The sequence below is a fragment of the Colobus angolensis genome, unplaced genomic scaffold (genome assembly GCF_000951035.1).
Source record: "Colobus angolensis palliatus isolate OR3802 unplaced genomic scaffold, Cang.pa_1.0 Scaffold39, whole genome shotgun sequence".
In the NCBI taxonomy this organism is placed as follows: Eukaryota; Metazoa; Chordata; class Mammalia; order Primates; family Cercopithecidae; genus Colobus; species Colobus angolensis.
Genome location: NW_012117265.1, coordinates 2037747 through 2060345, shown reverse-complemented (window position 1 = coordinate 2060345; position 22599 = coordinate 2037747). Strand labels below are relative to the sequence as shown.

General features: G+C 54.4%; 2 protein-coding genes across 3 annotated transcripts in view; both read right to left on the bottom strand.

The window, feature by feature from the left end:
- Nucleotides 1-14686, bottom strand: part of KANK2 (KN motif and ankyrin repeat domains 2) — a 32196-nt gene extending 17510 nt beyond the window's left edge. The window contains exons 1-4 of one of the 2 annotated variants that reach the window (XM_011954818.1): nucleotides 14604-14686; nucleotides 12772-12975; nucleotides 11639-11754; nucleotides 10103-11314 (exon numbers count right to left, since the gene is read on the bottom strand). In XM_011954818.1, the coding sequence (XP_011810208.1) occupies nucleotides 10103-11314; nucleotides 11639-11675 (1249 nt within the window). In that variant the 5' untranslated portion in view covers nucleotides 11676-11754; nucleotides 12772-12975; nucleotides 14604-14686. Of the gene's footprint in view, nucleotides 1-10102; nucleotides 11315-11638; nucleotides 11755-12706; nucleotides 12976-14603 lie in introns of both variants that reach the window. The other variant, XM_011954817.1, reaches the window with a different exon arrangement.
- A 1710-nt stretch (nucleotides 14687-16396) lies between these two features.
- The window catches only part of DOCK6 (dedicator of cytokinesis 6), a 117188-nt gene continuing 110985 nt past the window's right edge, over nucleotides 16397-22599 (bottom strand). The window contains 9 exon segments of the mRNA XM_011954952.1: nucleotides 16397-16641; nucleotides 17376-17537; nucleotides 17787-17893; nucleotides 17980-18123; nucleotides 18970-19206; nucleotides 19493-19582; nucleotides 19683-19808; nucleotides 21183-21197; nucleotides 21288-21419. Coding sequence (XP_011810342.1) covers nucleotides 16599-16641; nucleotides 17376-17537; nucleotides 17787-17893; nucleotides 17980-18123; nucleotides 18970-19206; nucleotides 19493-19582; nucleotides 19683-19808; nucleotides 21183-21197; nucleotides 21288-21419 — 1056 coding nt within the window. The 3' untranslated portion in view covers nucleotides 16397-16598.

Genomic DNA, 22599 nt, shown 5'->3' with positions numbered 1-22599 from the left:
AGTGGTGGCGGGTGCCTGTAGTCCCAGCTACTCGGGAGGCTGAGGCAGGAGAATGGCGTGAACCTTGGAGGCGGAGCTTGCGGTGAGCCAAGATCACGCCACTGCACTCCAGCCTGGGGGACAGAGCGAGACTCCGTCTCAAAAAAAAAAATAATTCCTCCAAGCACAATAATGGTTTTAACTATATTCAAAACGAAAACTTGTGGCCAGGCGCGGTGGCTTACACCTGTAATTCCAGCACTTTGGGAGGCCAAGGTGGGCAGATCACTTGAGGTCAGGAGTTTGAGATCAGCCTGGCCAACATGGTGAAACCCAGTCTCTACTGATAATACAAAAGTTAGCTGGGTATGGTGGCAGGCACCTGTAATCCCAGCTACCTGGGAGGATGAGGCAGAATTGCTTGAACCAGGGAGGCGGAGGTTGCAGTGAGCTGAGATCGTGCCACGGCACTCCAGCCCGGATGACAGAGCAAGACTCCGTCTCAAAAACAAAAACAAAAACAAAAATGAAGACCTCTAAGATCCTCATGGGTGCGGTGGGGGAGTGCGGGAGATTGGCACAGGCAAAAATTGGCAAGGGATAATCTTCTAGAACAGGGTCAACAAACTTTCTGGGAAGGGCTAGATAGCAAACATTTTTGGTTACGTCAAACACAAGGACTTGGTTGCAACTGCTCAACTGTGGCATAGTTCTAATACAAAACCAGCCACAGACAGTATGTAAACGCTTCCGCGTGGCTGTATCCAATAAGCGTGAGTTTCACATTATCTTGTTCATGTCAAGAAATATTTGTTTTGAGACAGGGTGAGCCTCTGTGTCTATTTTTTTTTTTTAATGTGAAAAAATCAAAAAATAAACCAGAGCAGCACCCAAAGCCCATTCTGCGCCAACAGAGAAGCAAGCAGTGACTTCAGGCACCTTTTTTTTTTTTTTTTAAACGAAGCCTCACTCTTATTGCCCAGGCTGGAGTGCAATGGCGTGATCTCAGCTCACTGCAACCTCCACCTCCCAAGTTCAGGCGATTCTCTTGCCTCAGCCTTCCGAGAAGCTGGGATTACAGGCACCCGCCATCATGGCCGGCTAATTTTTGTATTGTTGTAGAGACGAGTTTCACCATGTTGGCCAGGGTGGTCTCCACCTCCTGACCTCAGATGAGCCACCATGCCCAGTCTACTTCAGGCAACTTCTGTTGCCCAGGCTCGAGTCCAATCATAGCTTGCTGCAGCCTCAAAATCCTGCGCTTGCTGGGCATGGTGGCTCATGCCTGTAATCCCAGCACTTTAGGAGGCCGAGGCAGGTAGATCGCTTCAGCCCAGGAGTTTGAAACCAGCCTGGGCAACATGGTGGAACCCCATCTCCACAACCATAAAATTCCTGGGCTCAAGGAATCCTTCTGCCTCACCCTCCCGAGTAGCTGGGCCTACAGCTGCAGGCCACCATGCCAAACTAATTTTTTTACTTTTTTTGTAGAGACGTGGTGTCACTATATTGCCCAGGCTGGTCTCAAACTCTTGGCCTAAAGTGATCCTTTGGCCTCGGCCTCCCAAAGTGCTGGGATTACAGGCATGAGCCACTGTACTTGGCCCAAAATATGCTTTTTAAATCGTTCAACCATTTAAAAAAAAAACGTAAAAAAATCATTCTTAGCTGTGGGTTGTAGAAAAACAGATTTTGGGCTGTATCTGGCCCATAGGCCGTAGTTTGCCAGTTTTGACTCTGGAAGATACCAGGAACTTCTAAAAACTGCTCAGAGAAAAAATGGAGAAAGGCTACAAGAAGTAATTGACTTACAGAGGAACCTTATTAGGCACACACAGAGAAGCCATATCTCTCACTGCCTATCAGAGCTATGCCAATGAAAACAATAAGGAGGGCTGAATTCCGAGGCTCGCATCGACAATCCCAGGACTTGGGGAGGCTGAGATGGAACACTTCAGCCCTCGAATTCAAGACCAACCTGAGCAACAGAGCAAGACCCCATCTCTACAAAAAATTACCTGAATGTGGTGGCACATGCCTTTAGTCCTAGCTACTCGGGAGGCTGAAGTAGAAGGATCACGTGAGCCTGAGAGGTTGAGGCTGCAGTGAACTGTGACCGTGCCACTGCACTCCAGCCTGGGTGACACAGTGAGACCCTGTCTCAAAAAACAAAACAATGAGGAGATACCATTATGTAGCAGCTATCAGATGGATAAAAAATTTAGAAAGATAGGGCCGGGCGTGGTAGCTCACACCTGTAATCCCAGCACTTTGGGAGGCCGAGGTGGGTGGATCACCTGAGGTTGCGGATCACCTGAGGTCGGGAGTTTGAGACCAGCCTGGCCAACATGGTGAAACCCCGTCTCTACTAAAAATATAAAAATTAGCCAGGCGTGGTGGCATGCACCTGTAGTCCCAGGTACTTGGGAGGCTGAGGAAGGAGAATCGCTTGAACCCAGGAGGCAGAGATTGCATTGAGCCGAGATTATGCCACTGCACTCCAGCCTGGGCAACAGAGTAAGATTCTGTCTCAAAAAAAAAAAAAAAAGTGAAAAAAATAAATCCAAACAAACTAGAGCAGAACCAAAGCCCATTTTGCCCCAACAGAAAAGCAGGCAGTGACTTCAAAACCTGGGATGGCTCCTTCCAGTCTAAAGAATTCAAGGTTAGACACAGAATGCTAAAATAACAACAACAAGTAATAATAAAATTGATCATACTTATTATTGTTATCCCACTGGGGAATGGGGCCAACTGATACTAAAATTCACACAAAAGAACTGAAGTCCATTGATGAGCTAGGACAATTCTACAGAAAAAGAACAAAGATGGAGTAGTTGGTCTGTGAGAGAGTTAAACATACTTCAAAGTCACAACCATGAGAACAGAAGGGCATTTTTGCATTAACTAATGGACCAATGGGAGAGAGAAGACAGCCCAGCACAGGCTCCAATCTCTGGGCACTGAGGGTAAGATAGAGGGGGTTTCCACAAGCCAGTGGGAGATGGTGGATTCTGTGGTGTGGTTTTGGGAGAAGCAGCTTACTTTACATGAGAAGAGCCAAGCTGGATCCCTGTCTCACACCATACACAAGAAACAAACTGTGAAGAATTAAGATCAAAGTACAACTACAAAGCTAAAGGGAAATAACGTAGCAGAGTATCAGGGACTCAGGAAGGGGAAAGATTCATTCATTCATTCATTCATTCATTCAGTGACAGGGTCTCACTCTGCTGTCCAGGCTGGAGTGCAGCGGCATGATCACAGCTCACTCCAGCTTTGAACTCCTGGGCTCAAGTGATCCTCCCACTTCAGCCTCCCGAGTAGCTGGGACTACAGGCATGCACCACCATACCTGGCTAATTTTTTCTTTTTTTGAGACAGAGTCTTGCATTGTCACCCCAGGCTGGAGTGGAGTGGGGCCATCTCGGCTCACTACAACCTCCGCCTCCCGGGTTCAAGCGATTCTCCTGCCTCAGCCTCCTGAGTAGTAGCAGGTGCCCACCACCATGCCCAGCTAATTTTTTTGTATTTTTATTAGAGATGGAGTGTCACTATGTTGGCCAGGTTGGTCTCGAACTCCTGACCTCGTGATCTGCCCACTCTGGCCTCCCAAAGTGCTGGGATTACAGGTATGAGCCACCGTGCCCGGCCAATTTTTATATTTTTTGTAGAGATGGGGGTCTTACTATGTTGCCTAGGCTGGCCCTGAACTCCTGGACTCAAAGCAATTTTCCCACCAAAGTGCTGAGATCACAGGTGTTGAGTCAATGTGCCCCGTTAAGATTCTTTTAAAAATTCCTCCAGGGGCGGGTGCAGTGGCTCACGCCTGTAACCCCAGCACTTTGGGAGGCCGAGACAGGCGGATCACGAGGTCAGAGATCGAGACCATCCTGGCTAACATGGTGAAACCCTGTCTCTACTAAAAATACAAAAAACTAGCCGGGAGTGGTGGCGGGTGCCTGTAGTCCCAGCTACTCGGGAGGCTGAGGCAGGAGAAATGGCGTAAACCTGGGAGGCGGAGCTTGCAGTGAGCTGAGATCCGGTCACTGCACTCCAGCCCGGGCGACAGAGTGAGACTCTGTCTCAAAAAAAAAAAAGAAAGGAAGAAAAATTAGAAAGACAGATAAAGCCATATGTTGGTGAGGATATGAGAAAATGGACACCTTGTACCGGAGCACGGTGTTAGGAATGCAGACAGGGAGAGCCTTTTTTGGAAAGGATCAGACAGGACTTGGAGTGAAGTTGCAAATCCTCTAGGAATGGGCAGTCCCACAGGAGGGGATGTGTGACGATGACTCCAGCATTGTTTGTGGTGGCCGGAAATTAGAAGTAACCAGATACCCGCTGTGGGGGGATTAGAGAAGAGGGTAGGTGGGTGCAGTGGCTCACGCCTGTAATCCCAGAACTTTGGGAGGCCAAGGTGGGCAGATCATGAAGTCAGGAGTTCGAGACCAACCTGGCCAACGTGGTGAAAACCCCGTCTCTACTAAAAATATAAAAATTAGCCAGGCGTGGTGATGCATGTCTATAGTCCCAGCTACTTGGGAGGCTGAGGCAGGAGAATTGCTCGAACCTGGGAGGCGGAGGTTGCAGTGAGCAGAGATCACGCCACTGCACTCCACCCTGGGCTCCAGAGCGAGATTCTGTCTCAAAAAAAAAAAAAAAAAAAAAAAAAAGGAAGAAAAAAAGAAAATAAAAAGTGACAAACTAGATTTACAAACATCAGTGTGGAGAGTTCAAAAATAGCGTAAGGAGAGGAAAAAATAAGAAACAGAAAGAGATTTTTGTTTTTCTGAAGCACACCACCATTTAAGGAAATGAAGCACGCACAAGGCATATTTTTCAAGGACACTCAAATGTCTAAATAAGTTTCTGGAAGGTGGATTGTAAGGAATGGTATTAGATGGGGTGGGGGTGGCACTGATGGTGGAGAGCGAAGGGTGGTGAGCTTCAGTCTGTAGGTGCTGTTTTTACATTTTTAAATGGATGGGAAAGAAGAATTTAATTTGGGACTCATGAAAAGTATGTGAAATAGAAATTTCAGGGTCTGTAAATAAAGTTTTATTGGAATGCGGCCATGTTCGTTCATTTCCATATTGTCTATGGCTGCTTTTGCAACTGCAAAATGAAGGCACTGAGGCACCAAACTCAAATATGTGCATTTTTTGGGCATATTAAGTATACGTCAGTAAAACCAGAAAAAGTTGGGCATAGTGGCACACGCCTGTAATCCCAGTTACTCAGGAGGCTGACGTGGAAGGATCACTTCAGTTCCCGAGTTTGAAGCCAGCCTGGGCAACATAGTGAGACCTCATCTCAACAAAAAGGATAAAAGGAATAAAAATAAAGTGGGGAGGAAAAAAGAACTGAGGTAGAGTTGAATCAATGCAATAGAGACTGTATGACCCGCCAAAGTGAAAATATTTACTGACCTTTAGCATTGAAGGGTGAAGGTGGAGGTTGAAGGTGAAAAAATAATAATACAAGAGAAGTGGTCTGCACAGGCTAATGTGGATGGTTGTCAGGAGCTAAGGAATGTGGATGGTTGTCAGGAGCTAAGGAATGAGATGAACTCAGTTTTGGACTCCTGAAGGCCAAAATAAAAATTTTTTTTTTTTTTTTGAGATGGAGTCTCAGTCTCACTCTGCCATCCAGGCTGGAGTGCAGCGATGCGATCTCAGTTCACTGCAATTTGCACCTCCCCAGTTCAAGTGATCCTCCTTTCTCAGCTTCCCAAGTAGCTAGGATTACAGGTGTGTGCCACCACGCCTGGCTAATTTTTGTATTTTTAGTAGAGACGGGGTTTTGCCATGTTGTCCAGGCTGGTGTTGAGCTCCTGACCTCAGGTGATCTGCCCACCTCGGCCTCCCAAAGTGCAGGGATTACAGGCGTGAGCCACCGCACCTGGCCCAAAATAAGTTTGTTTTTTTTAATTTAGGCTGGGTGCAGTAGCTCATTCCAGTTTGTTCAACCCCTTGATAAGCCCGAGCCTCTGCTTATCTCACGGCCTTTGTCCCTGCTGTGCTCCTCCCTGGACCATTATTTTTTCCACCTCTTTTGGTGACTTCTTTCCTTTCACGTCTTTGTTCAAAGAGGCTCCTTGGAGGCCGGGTGTGGTGGCTCACGCCTGTAATCCCAGCACTCTGGGAGGCCGAGGCCGGCAGATCACGAGGTCAGGAGTTCAAGACCAGCCTGGCCAATATAGTGAAACCCCATCTCTACTAAAAGTACACAAAAATTAGCTGGGTGTGGTGGCGGGCGCCTATAATCCCAGCTCCTTGGGAGGCGGAGACAAGGAGAATCTTTTGAACCCGAGAGGCGGAGGTTGCAGTGAGCTGAGATAGAGCCATTGCACACCAGCCCGGGCGGCAGTGCAAGACTCCATCTCAAAAAAAAAAAAAAAGATAAAAAGATGCTCCTTTAAGAGGCTATAGAGCCAAGAGCTGACCTTCAGCACCAAGTATCAACACACGCCTGGTACCATGATAAACACTTGGCATGAACTGATTCTCTCCCCCCTACTCCCGCCCACAAGATTGGTCTTGCCCAGGCTGGAGTGCAGTTATATGGTCACAACTCACCGTAGCCTCGACCCACTGGCCTCAAGCAATCCTCCTGCCTTGGCCTCCCAAAGCTCTAGGATTATAGGCATAAGCCACTGTGCCTGGCCAAACTGACATATTAAAGCCTCACATTATTCCAGAGATACTGTGCCGTCAGGACCCCCAATGTGCAAATGAGGAAACTGAGGCACAGAGAGATTAAATCATGCTCAAAGGCCGAGTCAGTTGGATCACCTGAGGTCAAGAGTTTGAGACCAGCTTGACCAACATGGTGAAACCCCATCTCTACTAAAAATACAAAAATTAGTCAGTTATGGTGGTGCCCGCCTGTAATCCCAGCTACTTGGGAGGCTGAGGTTGCAGTGAGCCGAGATTGCATCGCTGCACTCCAGCCTGGGCGACAGAACAAGACTCCGTCAAAAAAAAAAAAAAAAAAAAAAAAAAAAGGAAGATATAGAAATGAATTAAGACATTCCAGCTCAGCCCAAGCAAGGCAGAGATTGGGGCTGCCTGCAGCAAAAGGGAATAAAATGAGACTCCAGGAAGAACTTTGAGGGCAGCAGCTTGCATGCAAAGGTGGACATCGCTATATCTGCTTGTCCTGCAGGCAGAAGGCCTCCCAGCTGCTCTGGGAGGCACGTCCGGAATGGTGGTTGCCTCTCAAGAGATTCCGAGGCTGAGCCAGGCGGGGCCTCTGGCAGGGGGCCAGAGCCTTAGGGTTGGGTGTTTGGGATAGACATAGAACAGGCGGTGGTGTCCAGAGCCGGCCAGGAACAACACAGGCCAGCGAGAAAACACAGCTGGGTCCCTGCCCTCCAGCCTGTGCCCTCTGGTCTGTCGGTAGGGGCTCTGGCCACCTGATATCCGAGGCTGGGATGAGAACTTGGGCCCTACCTTTGAGCTCTGTGGCAGATTCAAGCTGTCCTGGGTTTATTTATTTTTACTTTTTTTCTTTTTCTGTTTTTTGAGATAGAGTCTCACTATCATCCAGGCTGCAGTGCAGTGGCGCGATGTTGGCTCAATGCAACTTCCGCCTCCTAGGTTCAAGCAATTCTCCTCCTTTAACCTCCCGAGTAGCTAGGACTATAGGAGTGTGCCACCACGCCCAGCTTATTTTTGTATTTTTAGTAGTGACGGGGTTTCACCATATTGGCCAGGCTGGTCTTGAACCCCTGAGCTCAGGTGATCCACCCACCTCAGCCTCCCAAAGTGCTAGGATGATAGGCTTGATGTCCTGGGTTTAGATACTGGCTCAGTTGAGCCACTTCCTGGCTGTGTGACACAGGACAAATGAATCTCCTCAAGCCTCAGTTTCCCCAGGTATAAACAGGGCTGACCAGAACATTATCAGCAGAAGCCGCAACCAGTACTTAACCGTGTGCATTAATTCATAAATTCTCCACCTCTCTAGAGACGGAGAGCATTATCACACCACTTCACAGATAGGGATGTTTAGGGCTAGAGAGGTGACATTGCTCACCCAGTATCACACGGCATGAGTTTGAACCCACCTGGCAGAGCCTCCCCGACTATGTTTCAAGAAGAACAGCTGTCATTATCATTATTATTATTATTATTATTATTTTTGAGACACAGTTTCACTCTGTCGTCCAGGCTGGAGTGCAGTGGCATGATCTCAGCTCACTGCAACCTCCAGCTCCCAGGTTCAAGCGATTCTTGTGCTTTAGTCTCCGAAGCAGCTGGGATTACAGGCACCCGCCAACACGCCTGGCTAATTTTTGTATTTTTAGTAGAGACAGGGTTTCACCATGTTGGCCAGGGTGGTCTTGAACTCCTGGCCTCAAGTGATCTGCCTGCCTCTGCCTCCCAAAGTGCTGCGATTACAGGCATGAGCCACCGTGCCTGGCCAGCTGTCATTATTATTATTAATTATTTTGAGATACAGTTGCACTCTGTTGCCCAGGCTGGAGGACAGTGGTGTGATCTTGGCTCACTGCAACCTCCGCCTCCCGGGTTCAAGCGATTCTCCTGCCTCAGCCTCCGGAGTAGCAGGGACTACAGGTGCGTGCCACCGTGCCCGGCTGATTTTTGTTATTTTTAGTAGAGACAGGGTTTCACTGTGTTGGCCAGGCTGGTCTTGAACTCCTGGCCTCAAGCCATCCGCCTGCCTCGGCCTCCCAAAGTGTGGGATTACAGGCATGAGCCACCGCGCCCGGCCCAGCTGTCATTATGATGAATCATTTGGATGGCTTCTCCCAGGGACCTCAGGACAACCCGGCAGCTGACATTCTGCACAGCCGGCATCCCCTTTCCTGGCATCAGGACTCAGTACTTCCTCTGGGAAGCACCCCCTTCCTCCCTCAAAGGCCACAGGGCTTGGGAGGGGCTCCCCTACCCCCAGTGTCCATGGCTAGGCAGACAGGGACGCCGCACTATGATTGGCTCAGCAATGGACACATGACCCAGGCCAGCCAATGAGGGCCCCCTCTGGGATTTTTACTGGTGCTCTCTGGACTAAGGAGCTCCCTCTCCACTAAAGGGAACAGCCAGATGCTTGGAGCAGTGAGGTCACCTTCCCTTGCCTGCCTGAAAGAGAAGCTCCCAGGGTAAACAAAAAAAGAAAGGCATCAGGTTAGATTCCTGATGATACCTGAGCACTGAGGCCAGCATGGTGGCTCATGCTTGTCATCCCTGCACTCTGGGGGGCCAAGACAGGAGGATCACTTGAGCCCAGAAGTTTGAGACCAGCCTGGGCAACATAATGAGACTTTGTCTCTACGAAAAATAAAAAAAAATTAACGAGGCACTCGTTAATTTTCTTCCACCAGACACATCACTCCAACTCTTAGAGAGTCTCTGTCTTGTCATCCACAAAAGGGGGAGAATTGTGCAGCCAACCTCAGGGCTGTAGCAACCATGCAGAGAAATTAGGTGACTGCCACTTTGTCAGTATCCAGAAAGCGGGAGGTATTTGGGGGAAAGTTCCCCAAGGCTGTTGGTTTACCAGGCAGAAATCCTCCCTGTTTATTCAGTAAGTGGCAGGAATCAATCTTGGACCAGTTTAAGCAGTGAAAAGGAAATGTGTTGTTATGTAACTGATGACAGCTTCAGGCATGGCTGGATCCAGGTGCACAAATCTCTTGTTGTTGTTATTAAGAGATAGAGTCTCGCTCTGTTGCCCAAGCTGGAGTGCAGTGGTGCAATCACGGCTCATTGCAGCCTTGACCTCCTAGGCTCAAATAATCCTCCCGCCTTAGCCTCCAAGTAGCTGGGTCTACAGGCACTGCAACCTCTGCTTCCCTGGTTCAAGCGATTCTCCTGCCTCAGCCTCCTGAGTAGCTGAGGTTTCAGGTGCGTGCCACCACACCTGGCTAATTTTTGTATTTTTAGTAGAGATGAGGTTTCACCACATTGGCCAGGCTGGTCTTGAACTCCTGACCTCAAGAGGCCTGCCTCAGCCTCCCAAAGTGCTGGGATTACAGGCATGTGCCACGGCACCCCGCCTGGATCCTGGCATTCTGAGGGTCCAGGATGAGCCATGGGAAGAAAGAGGGCCCCCCTACCCCCAGCCATTCTCCCCGCCTGCGACCGCTTACCTGCTGTTCCATCACAGCTGCGCTCTGTGATGCTAATCTTCTTCACCATATGAACGTTGCTGGCAGCCGCCGCGGGCACTGGGCACATCGTCTCCACCACCTCCTGGCTGCGGAACACAGGTGGGCTCTCAGGCCCACCAGGCATTGCCAGGGCCCTCAGCCCTGCCCCGTAAGGCTCCAGGCTCTGGGCCCGCTGTGCAGGGGTGCCAGCGGCTGTGCTGGCCACCACCTCCACCTCCCGTGGCCCTTCTACCACCCGGACGGTATCCACGCGAACCGGGCTGTCTGGCGGTGGCCAGGCCTGGGGCTGGGGGTCGGCCTGCCGGGCCTGAGCTGCCTGCAGCTCCTGCAGTGCCTTCTTGAGCTGGGTCTCCAGCACAGCGACCTTGGCGGTGAGGGCAGCCTCCCCATCGGGCATGCCCAAGTCCCGTTCTCGGACCCAGGTGCCCACACTCCGGGTCTCAAGTGCCACTGGGTCCTCTGGGGGATCGGGGAGGTCCAGGCAGAGCTCGCTGCGGCCCCGGCCCGCTGTGGGGTGGCCCAGGAACTTCTGGCTTTTAAGTTGCACTGTGAGCTGCCGCTTTTCCTCCTGGAGCACCGAGAGCTTCACCTGGAGCACGGGGATCAGCTTCACCTGCTCCTCCAGCTGCCGTAGCTTCCGCAGGGCACCCGCCATCTGCTCTCGCACGTGGGCCAGGTGCCCGGCACTGGGAGGCACCGGCGTGGACAGTCCCGAACTCCGTGGCGTCGGGGGTGGCAACCCCACACCCACCAAGGAGGCTGTCGAGCCGGCCGCACTGGGGGTCAGGGAGCCCAGGCCGGCGGGTGTGGCCGCCTGGTCCTCGAGACGGCGACGGGCGTCCAGCAGTGTGCGCTCCACCCGCGGATTGAAGCCACCGCGGGTCTCCAGAGCACCATACTGAGGATAGAAGCCACGGCCGCAGTAGGAATAGGCTGAGTGGCGGCTGTCCCCACTGGCATTGGAGCACAGCGACTCAGTGGACGTCCACCAGGAGCCAGGGCCACGGGGCAGCGAGCTCAGGCGGGGGCGGCGCTGCACCGCCACGCGTCGCAGCGTGTGGCCCTTCTCGATGTCGTCCACGTACTTGAGGAAGTCCAGGTCCAGGCGGTAGCCATAGGGGGTCTCCACAGAGTAGGGTGGATCAGGGTCCTTGGCAGGGAAGGCAGGCGGGGAGGCCGGGCCAGGGGTCCCTGGGGGTGGGAGAAACACCAGGACCTTTGAATCCTCTTGTCCCCATACTCAGGGTGAAGACTGATGCCTGAGGAGAGTTGGGCTTTATTTGCCCAAGAGATGGGAGCCCAGCTGGTACTCAACCGTGTCTGCTCTCAGACCCTCCCAGTGCAGGGCTGTGCCTCCCCATCAGACACCCGGGGCAGGACTCTGCCTCCTCCCTCAGACCTTTAATTGTTGGGCTGCGTCCCACCCTCAAAGTCCCCAGGGCAGAGTCCTCGGCCCCTCAGGCCTCCAGAACTGAAGCTCCCCAGGGCAGGGCCCTCTTCCCTGAGTCCCCTGACCTGGGAAGGGGGCAGGCACGTGCAGGACTTGGGCCATCTTCTTGTCTGCAGATGCTCCTTGGAAGTCACTTGAGGGACTGCGAGTCAGACTGCCTGCAGCACTGACTGAGGCTTACCTGGGGAAAGGGAACCATGGCGCCAGGAGTTAGGAGTCTGTAGGGGGAGGGAAGGAGATGGGGCCAGTCCCCTCCACAGCTGGCTCACCCAACCCCCCACCCAGGTCTGGGACCCACTCATAGACGCACACCCGGCCTGGCTGTGGAAGGGCTTCCCCCCACACCGCAGGTCTGGAACAAAGAAACCAAACCTCACTGCCTGCATGAACATCTGTCCAGCCCCTGGACAGGCTCCAGCTGTTCCCACAGCCCGGCCTCCACATAGCTCTGGGGCTGGGGGGCCCCAAGCCCAACAGGCCCCACCCTTCCTGCACCCCCTCCCCTCAGCCCAGGCCTGGAGCTGGCCACAGGGAAGGATGGGGGTTGAGGCGCTAAGGGGTTGGGGAACACGGGAACCTCGTCTTCCTGCAAGGATCTGAGGAGACAGAGATGGGGGGGAACAAAGAGAAGCAAGGCATGGTGAAGGGGACCCCCAGTGACCCCAAAGCTGAGAGCTGGGTCAGGCCTGGACTAGGTCGGGGGGAAGGGGTAGGGAAAGTTGGGGAGGCAGCTAGGAGTGAAGCCTTTCCCCTTTATGGAAACAATTTTCTCTAAAAATAAACAGTTTCACTGCCGGGCTACACAGAACTTCCTGCCCGCCTAGGATGCGTCCGGGCTTAGGGGCGCAGTAGGGATAGAGGGCCGGGTGGAGGCCCAGGAAGTCCTGGGGGTGGAGGGGAGGAAGTAAGACGGGGCGCCTAGAGGCTGCAAAAGGGAGGGACAATCAGAGCCTCTCATTAAACCCCCCTCAGCCCTGGAGGCTGGCCAGGGCTCTTTTGTCCCCAGTATAAACCGTCTGAACTTGGCCGGTCCTTTTTGTTATCTGACCTCCAGCCATCATGCTGCAGAGGCCCCAGCCCATCTCACCATTAGTTAATCATTTCTGGCCTTTGAGTGCGGGGGCAGCAGGTACCTTGGGAGGATGGGCCAGGTAGGGCACCTGCTGGGCATGAAGGCAGGGCTGGGGCTCCGGGGCACCTGAGCTTGTCCTTGTTCTCCCGTCCTGTCTTGCTTTGTCTCTCTCCAAGTCTCTCTGTGTCTCTTCACGTCTCTGTCTCTCTGTGTCTCTCTCCACGTCTCTGTCTCTCTGTGTCTCTCTCCACGTCTCTGTCCTGCGTCTCTCTCCGTGTCTTTCTCTCTGTCTTTCCACGTTTCTGTCTTCGCTTCTCTGTCTTTCAACACCTGGAATACATGGTCACCAATTGCAGGAAATTTGGTTTTCCATTTGCCTGGAGACTCGCCCCTGAGCAACAGGAAGTTGACTGAAAATATTTTCTGGCCACCAAAGAGAGATGGAGATACAGGCAGCAAGCAGGAGTAGAGCAGGATTGGAATAGTCCGGGGGAGAGGGGGGCAGGGGAGTGAGTATGCTGCCAGGCAAAGAGTATAGTAACAGTAATAATAATACCAACTCTTTTTTTTTTTTTTTTATTCCTGAGACGGAGTTTTGCTCTTGTTGCCCAGGCTGGAGTGCAATGGCATGATATTGGCTCACCGCAACCTCCGGCTCCCAGGTTCAAGCGATTCTCCTGCCTCAGCCTCCTGAGTAGCCGGGATTACAGGCATGCGCCACCATATCTGGCTAATTTTGTATTTTTGGTAGAGATGGGGTTTCTCCATGTTGGTCAGGCTGGTCTCGAACTCCTGACCTCAGATGATCCGCCCGCCTCGGCCTCCCAAAGTGCTGGGATTACAGGCATGAGCCACCGCACCCAGCCTAATATCAACTGTTTTAACTGTGGTGACAATTCCATAAGATGGGCAGTTATCATCCCGTTTCACAGACAGGGGATGCAGAGGGCACAGAAAGGTACAGTGGCTTGCCTAGGATCCTTGCGGCCACGGGGAAGTAGCTGGGCCTGAACATGAACCTAAGCCTGGTGGATCCCGCCAATGTCCACCAAGTCACCACCCCCAGACTCCACACCAGATCTCTCTACCCGTTTCCCAGATATGGAGACTGAGGTCTGAGGGTCCTCAGTCATCTGACCACCCTCGATCAGGACCAGCGACTCCCGACTAAGGGGAAGAGAAAGGAGATGAGGGGGTGTGGTGGGGGAGATGGATGACTGTGGCTGAAACCCTTCTCTCGCTATGGGACCCCTGGGAAGTGGAGAAGGGGCGACAGGATAAGACACAGATGGAGAGACTGCAGCCTACAAGAGGGGACAGGTAGGGAGCTCAGGGAAGGGGCGCGGGTCTCCCCAACCCACCACTCAAGACCGGCCTGCACATCTTGGAGGTGGCGGGAAGGTCTTTCAGCCCTAAACTCGGGGTGGGGGGCGAGAAGGACCCCGCCCCGTGCAGGGAGGGGGCGGGGCCTGTGGGATCCCGGGCTAATGGCAAACAGCTGCCGCTCCCCACGCCGGCCCAGCCCGGCCGGACGCCCGGCCGCCTTCCCGCCGCCTGGGGCATGGCCGCGGAGGAGGGTGAGGGGGGACAGTGCGGGGAGGGGGCAGGGCCGGGAGGGGAGCAGAGGAGGAAAGAGGGACAGAGACAGGGGAGAGGAGGCAGAGGGGAGCCAGGACAGGGGAGACGGGCCGGGCACGAGGAATCGATGGGGGTACTGGGAGGCATCGATGGGGGTATGGGGTCATAGACGGGGAGGGAGCAGGGACGCGGGAACAGAGACACTCCAAGTCTGGAAAGTTTGGGCACAGAAGGTGGAGTTGGAGGCAGCGGCTCGTTGAGACCAGCGAGGTCGTGTCCCGGGGTTGGAGGCGGGGGGATAGGGTAGTAGGTGGGGGGGCGGTGCACACTCGATCCCCGAACCGGACTGGAACCCCTACCCAGCCCCAGGTCCTACTCGCCTTGCGCGCTCCGACCGCTGCCTTCCCTGCGTCCAGCCGCCCGAGCGTCCTCGAGCGCGCCGCCGCCTGGGCGCCCGGCCCTCGGAGGTGGCTCCGCCCGCACCACGCCCCTTCTGCTGGCCCCGCCCCTCCAGTCGGCCCCGCCCCCTCCCGCCGCCCGGGCGCCCGGGCCGCGGTGGGGGGTGGGGATGCAGAGACGCTGGTTGGAGACTGGATCTCACCTGGACAGCAGGTGTGTGTGCGCGCGCCGGGGTGTCCGGCCTCGTCCTTCCTTCCTCCCTAAGTCCCCAAAGCAGGGTCCCCCCACCGCCGGCCTCCCCCCACCGCCGGCTGTCCATGGGCCGCTGCGGGGGGCGGAACGGCTAGGCGGCGGGAGGGGGTGGAGCTGGCCGGGGCCCAGCTCGGGGAGGGCGCGCGGAGGGGCGCGGCGGCGGGAGGTCACCCTTCCCCCAGGAGGCCCAGGGCTGGACGCGGCCCAGCGCAAGCCTGGCACACGGTGGCGTGACTGCCGCGCGAGAGGAGAGGCTGCACAGGCCTGGGCGCCGGAGCCAGCCAGACCTGGACTCCCATCCCAGACCCACCAAGCTTGCTGCTCTGTGCCTCAGTTTGCCCATCTGTAAAATGGTGATGATCATGTTAGCTACCTGATAGGAGTGTTGAGAAGATTCAGTAACCATTGGGGTGGGGCCTAACCATTAGGAAGGAGGTCCCTCGGGTTAAAAAGTCTCATAAATGGAGTGTCCTACTTCTGCAGAGATCTTTCTGGGAGCCCTTTAGTACACAGCCAGCCACTCAGCAAGGGCTTAATAAATATTATTAGGCCGGTGAGGTGGCTCACACCTGTAATCTCAGCACTTAGGGAGGCCGAGGCAGGAGGACTGCTTGAGCTCAGGAGTTCGAGACCAGCCTGGGCAATGTAGCAAGACCCTGTCTCTACCAAAAAAATTTTTAAGTGAAAAAAAATTAGGCCAGGCGCAGTGGCTCATGCCTGTAATCGCAGCACTTTGGGAGGCCAAGGTGGGCGGATTATTTGAGCCAAGGAGTTGGAGACCAGCTTTGGCAATATGACAAGGCCCCATGTCTACAAAAAACAAAATTAGAAAAAACCACCTGGGCCGAGAAATGGCTCACACCTGTAATCCCAGCACTCTGGGAGGCTGAGGCAGGTGGATCACCTGCGGTCAGAAGTTCAAGACCCGTCTGGCCAACATGGTGAAACCCGGTCTCTATTAAAAATACAAAAACTATCCGGGCATGGTGGTGCACATATATAATCCCAGCTACTCGGGAGGCTGAGGTACGAGAATAACTTGAATCTGGGAGGTGGAGGTTGCCGTGAACCGAGATTGCGCCACTGCACTGCAGACTGGGTGACAGGGCGAAACTCCGTATGAAAAAAAAAAAAAGAAAAGCCAGGCAGAGTGGCATGTGCCTATAATCCCTGCTACTCAGGAGGCTTGAGCCCCGGAGTTTGAGGCTGCAGTGAGCTATGATTGTGACACTGCATTCCAGCCTGGGGGGCTGAGAGAGCCTGTTAAAAACAAACAAACAAGGACCAGGTATTATTATTCCCCACAGGCATGTGACATTATTTGTGTGTTGCCTTCCCTGCTAGAATGTCAGCTCCACAAGGGCAGGAATTTGTGTCTGTTGTCACCACGCTGTCCCTGGCACCCAGTATGTTCTTGGTGTCTCCACTGATGATGCAGGGATGTGTGGATGTGGGACAGTGGACTGTGAGCATGTCATGAGCATGTGACCCAGCCCCTAGTGACCGCACCACATGGCACAGGTTGCTTATAAAAACCATTTTAAATTAAAAAAGGGAGGAAGCATCAGTGCATACAGATGGGGACACAGAGGCAAAGGGCCCAGCACCGAGTACAATGTGGTCACCCCACGGCCCAGTGGGCACCAGGGGAGACTCCCCTCGCAGCACAGATAGCTGAGGCCCGGGTGCTGGTTCCTCTAGGTGCAGCTTTGGTCCTTGTGGGCTCAGAGGTCTGCCTTTCGGAAACTTGCTCTGTTCAAGGAGTTCCTGAGAAAAGAATGAGGGTGGGTCAGCATGGCCATGGGGCCCCCAACTCCATAGACCTCCCAGCCCACATCCTCATCCTCTTCCTCTTCCTCCAAGGATCCTTCTGGGGTCTCTTCTGTCCCTGATCCTGCTGTGGGATTCTCAGATTCTCTCTTGTAGTCCACCACGGAAGGTATGAATCATCCCCATTTTACAGATGTAGAAACTGAGGCTCAGAAAGATGAATTCATGTATCTGGGAAATGATGGCTCAGAGCCTGCCCTGCCTTTGTACATCTGGATGACTTATTCAGACGCTTATGCAAAGTTGAAGCAGCTCATGCTATAATCCCAGCACTTTAGGAGGGCAAAGCGGGTGGATCACCTGAGGTCAGGAGTTCGAGACCAGCCTGGTCAATATGGTGAAACCCTGTCTCTACTAAAAATACAAAAAATTAGCCAGGTGTGGTGGCGGATGCCTGTAATCCCAGCTACTCAGGAGGCTGAGGCAGGAGAATCACTTGAATCTGGGAGGTGGAGGTTGCAGTGAGCTGAGATTTTACCACTGCACTCCAGCCTGGGCGACAGAGGGAGACTCTCTCAAAAAAAAACTAGAAACAACAAAGTCGAACAAAGTCCAAGCTACCAGGAAACGTGTTGCTGTGTATGTGTACAATAGCCCCTATCCTGTATCTGTCCTGGTCTGCCTCTGCATTCCCTCTGTAGTCTTTAGGATGGGGGCAGCAGGTCAGGCACCTGAGGCCAGGTAGGGTGGGTGCCAGCAGCTGGGGCAGGCGCTGGGTAAGCAGGGGCTGCAGAGCCTCCCGCAGGCGGCAGTAGTTGCGCTCTAGCTCGCGGTGGTACTCCTTCTGGTCCGGCCCAATCAGGGCCTTATTTTTCCGCAGTGCATCCTCACATCTGAGGGCCAGAGGGTGGGAGATGCTAAGAGACTCGCACACGGGACTGAAAGCAAGACTAGGGGTGGGGGCATCTGTTAGGCGGGGCCAGGCCTGCACAAAGACCTGCAATAGGAGGTCAGGTTGGGAGAGTGGACTTAATGGGAATCGGGCAGATGGGGGAGCCATGCAGAGATCAGGTGGGCAGAGAGCAGCAGGTCTGTGCAGGTTAGGCAGGCACGAGAACCCTCCTGGGGGGTTTTGCGCCTACTTCTTGCAGAAGTCCTTGAAGCAGAGCCGCAATTTGTTGTGATGCCGGAAGAGCTTGGGGTCTTCCGGGATCTCTGCTAAAAACACTTGGGCCACCTCCAGGGGACCCTGTGGGGTGAGAGGGACTGGTGAGCCAGCCTGCATGGCACCTGGAGTCCCCCGTGCGGCCTGCATCCCCCTTCCACCAGCCGTGCCTGGTTCACGGTGGGCCCCACGGAGCCCTGAAGCACCATCTGTAGCATCTTAGCATCTGGTGGGTCCTGCTCGGTGGCAAAGGCCAGCTCCCGTGTTTTCTTCTGCATGTCCTCGATAGCCACCTCCACCGGTGTCAGCACCGTCTATGGGGTGAGGGGAGGGGTGTGCACTCGCTGGGGCCTGAGGAGGTCCTGATCGAAGCCAGTGGGGGGCAGCTCAGACCCCACTGGGAGCAAGAGGCGTCCGAGAACCCAGGCAATGACCAGAATCTGGGGTCCTTCCTGGATCTGACTCGGGGGGGGTCCAGCCTTGGGTCTGCTGGGTCTGGTGCCCTGGGGTTTAGTGGCTTTACATCTGGGGTCTCCAGACTTCCTTGGGTCTGGAGGTAGAGGTTTGAGACTGGAAGTTGGAGTTTGGGGTCTCCAACCTGGTTCTGGGGTACATGAGCCAATTTCTGGGTCTAGCGTGTCCACACCTCTCCTCTCTGGGTCTGGGATCCCTGGGCATCTCCTCCCTGGGCCTTCTTAGATTTGGAGTCCCTGTGCCTGCCCTTTGTGAGTCTAGAATCCCTGGGTCCTCCTGGGTCTGGAGGTAGAGGTTTCAGTTTAGAGATTGGAATTCGGGGTCTCCATATCTTCTCAGCCCAGTTCTGGGGTACCTGGGTCTCTTCCTGGGCCACACCTCTCCTCCCTGGGCCTTCCTAGATCTGGGCTCCCTCTGCCTCCTCTTTCTGGGTCTGGAATTTCTGGGCCACGCTGGGTCTGGGGTCCCTGTATCTTGCCTCCCAGGTCTCCCTGGGTCTAGTCTCCTTCCCTCCCCTCCCTGGGGTTCTGGTCTAGGGTCCCTGTGCCACTCCTCTCTGTGTCTGAGATCCATGGGCCACCTTGGGTCTGGGTCTCTGTGTCTTCCCTCCCCTCTCCTCCCCTCCCCTCCCAGGGTCTGTTGTCCCTTCACCTCCCCACCCCTCCAGGCCCAGGGTCCCCACCCACCTCCTCCCTGTGGCACACACGGATGCGAGTCTTGATGTAGGGGAAGGCGTGGTCGGTGCTGAGCAGCGTCTTACGCTTGTGTTGCTCGGGCAGCTCCCCGTGTGCGCGCCCATCCGGCGTGAAGGGCGTGCAGAACAGGAATGTGCGAAGCCCATAGTTGCGGTCGAAGTAGGTCACCCGGTCCTTGAGCTCGTAGGTATCAAAGTACGGTTCCACATACGTGATCTGGATGTAGGCCTGGGCGCAGGGTCAGGTGTGAGGAGGGCCCCACAGCCGCGGCACGCACAGCCCAGGCCCTGTGCCGGAGAGAGGGGATCTGGGCAGCCCTGGATCTGGGAACTTTGTCATTTCCAGGTCTTCCTATGTCTGGATGTTTGGGAATCCCCTGAGGAATAGGTTTTGGGGTCCCCCAGTGAAATATGATTTGGGGTTTCCCAGAGAAAGAGGATTTGAGGGTCCCCAGGAAACAGTACTTGGAGTCTCTGTGGATCTAGGATTTTGGGGAAATGGTCGGGGGACCCACCTTCTGTGCGTCAAGCTTGGACTTGTCCACAGGGTTAGAGTCTTTGATAATCTCAACCACGTCGTCGCCAAATCTCTCCGTGTAGAACTCCTGGAGACACAGGGCTGACTCGGGGCCACCCAGGGACAGCCCCTCCTCCCGCCCCAAGGCAGCCCCATGCCCCGTTCCACCCCCCACCCCAAGGACATGCCTCCAGCCGGTGTGAGATCTCTGCCAGCTTCGTGATCGATGGCTCCTTGTACACAAACTCCTGCTCATCCAGGTCGCCAAAGCGGGCGCCGTAGAAGCCCACGCGGAAATACGTCCCGAACACACGCTGGAGCTATGAGAAAGGGTGTGGTTGTCCGGGAGGCCCCTGCTGGAGGTCTGCCTGCCCCAGAGATAGGGGTCTCGAATGTCAGGATGGGAGTGTGAGGACCACGAGAACATCCGGGCATGGGCACAGGCAGGGGGTCCTGAGAACATCAGGGCATGGATTGCAATATGAAGTTAGGACTGGGGCTGTATTGTTCACAGGTGTGTCCCTAATGCCCATGGGACAGGGTATACAGTAGGTACCCAATAAATGCTTGGCTGGCTGAGGAGAAGGATGGCTGCCTGTCACTCTAGGACGGAGGCTCTGACTCCTTTGTTCTAGGACATTCTCCTTCCCGTGCCCTGATGCCCGCAAGAATGGGTATACAGTAGGTGCCCAATAAATGCTTGGATGACTGAGGGAAGGGGATGGCTGTCTCTCACTCTAGGACAGAGGCTCTGGTTCCCTTGTTCCATGGCATTCCCCTGCTCCTGTCCCCAGCCCTAAGTTTGGAAGAAGGAACCCCCTCCCTACCACCCCAAAAACACCACCCCATGACTGGAAAGGAAGTGGAATGGCTGGATGTTCACTTACCAAGGCCGATCCGGGGAGGGTGGGGCAGACATGGTGGGGTCAGAGGTGTGGGGGACAGAGAGACAATGTCATGGGAGAGGTCAGAGGTCAGAGTTCCCTCAGCCCCCAGGGTCCTGGTTAACACTGCCCCGTGAGAATCATTCCGTGGGGAGAGAGATCAGAGATGGGAGATGGGTGGGGGCGACGAGGACCTGCCCTCCCCACCCAGCTCCCACCCGGCCTGCCTGCCTGGGCTCTGGGTTTCTGCCATCTTTGGCCAGAACATTCTCCCCAAACTAGGAGATGCCTAAAAATAGACCTAAGCAGAGAAGCAGCGGGATTGGGGGGAGTGCTGCTGGAGCGGGGGGACACATTAACCAGAAATGAGGAGCAGAGGAGAGCCTGGGGGAGGCTGGAAGCTGGGGACGCAGGGAGAGACAGAGACTAAGAGACAGAGAGATACCAAGATAGGGAGAGCCACGTGATAGATGGGGAGAGATGAGAGAGACCATGAGGGAGTCAGAGCCACCCTGCCACCCCCCTGCAGTGACCAAGCTGGCCCTGGCAGAGGGAGGGGTGTCTCTGGAGAGCTCCCAGCTGGGTGAGTCACAAGCTGCCCTCGAGATCTGGGGCGGGGGGGCGGGGGTGGCGCATTTTTGGGGAAGGGAGGGAAGTGATAGGGTGGGTGCCTTGTGGCCACAGCCCCAGCCCCGATGGCCAGCGGCCATGCTCCTCCAGCGCCCCCTGGTGTTCACTGATGGCTGCTGGCCAGTCATCACGGGGGTCCCAGAGGCAGGTGGTTGTCCACCGAGGCTGACTCACCTCCCAGCCGGAACTCTGTCGGGAGAGAAGGGTCAAGGTCAGCAGAGCCCTGGGGATGAGGAGTGGGGCTGAGGGTGGGGTCTGGGGAGGGGGTCCTGGGCCCACCTGGTGCATGATCTTGGTGAAGGCCTCCTGCAGTTTGCCGTGCACCGCAGCCAACTTCTTGTAGTCACGGTGGGCTTCCAGGATGGGGATGAGGTTCTTGTAGACCTCATTCACCGCCTCATAGAGTCCACCCTGAGAGTGAGGTGGGGTCAGGATTCCCCAAACTGTCTACCCATCTCCCTTGTGATCCTCTGTGCTCCATCCTACCCACCCTCCATCACCTCCTCCAGGAAGCCCGCCCTGACCACCCCCATCCCAGATAGGGACTGAGCCTTTCCACTCAGCTCCCACAGAGGGCTCCATGGTCTTCACCGCTTCTTATCTGTTTTGTTTTTTTGAGATAGGGTCTCAGTCTATCACCCAGGCTGGAGTGTAGCGGTACAATCACAGCTCACTGCAGCCTCCAACTCCTGGGCTCAAGAGATCCTCCCACCCTAGCCTCCCACGTAGCTAGAACTACAGGCACATGCCACCATGCCCAGCTAATTTTATTTAGTTTTGTAGAGTCAGGGTCTCACTATATTGCTATATATATCATTATATATGGTTGGTCTTGAACTCATGGGCTCAAGTGATCCTCCTGCCTTGGCCTCTCGATTAGCTGGGATTACAGGTGTGAACCACCACTCTCCCAGCCCTTCACCACTTTTAACAAGAATATTCTATGGCACAGGTACGATGTACATCTGCGCTTCACCCATCTGTGTTCCCTCATTGATGGAAGAAGCAATTTTTTTTTTTCCCTATTCCTCAAAGAGGAAAGTGAGTCTCAGAGATATGGAGGCATTCCCCAGCGCCAAGACCCAAACACAAGCCCATCTGGCACTGTGCCCATGACCTCCATGCCCAACTGCCTCCTGGTGTGTGGTAATATGCCCCTCACCCCCAGCGGGTGCTGGCATCAAGCCTGGCTCAAAACAGGCACCCTGTGAGGTTTGCTGACTGTCAGAAGGCCTGTGTCCACCCGCTGGTTTCTTCCCTGAGGCCTTTGTGTGTGTGTGTGTGTGTGTGTGTGTCTGTATGTATTTTAATCTTTTTAAATTATTATTATGTTTTAAATCTTTTTTTTATTATTATACTGGTTCTGATATGCGTGAGTTACCGCATTTGGCCCTTCCTCTGAGGACTTCGTCTCCAAGAATCCAGCAAAGTGACAATAATGAAGTTCTGGGGTACATGTGCAGAACGTGCAGTTTTGTTACGTAGGTATACACGTGCCACGGTGGTTTGCTGCACCCATCCACCCATCACCTACACTAGGTATTTCTTCTAATGCTATCTCTCCGCTAACCCCCATCCGGGTTTTTTTTTT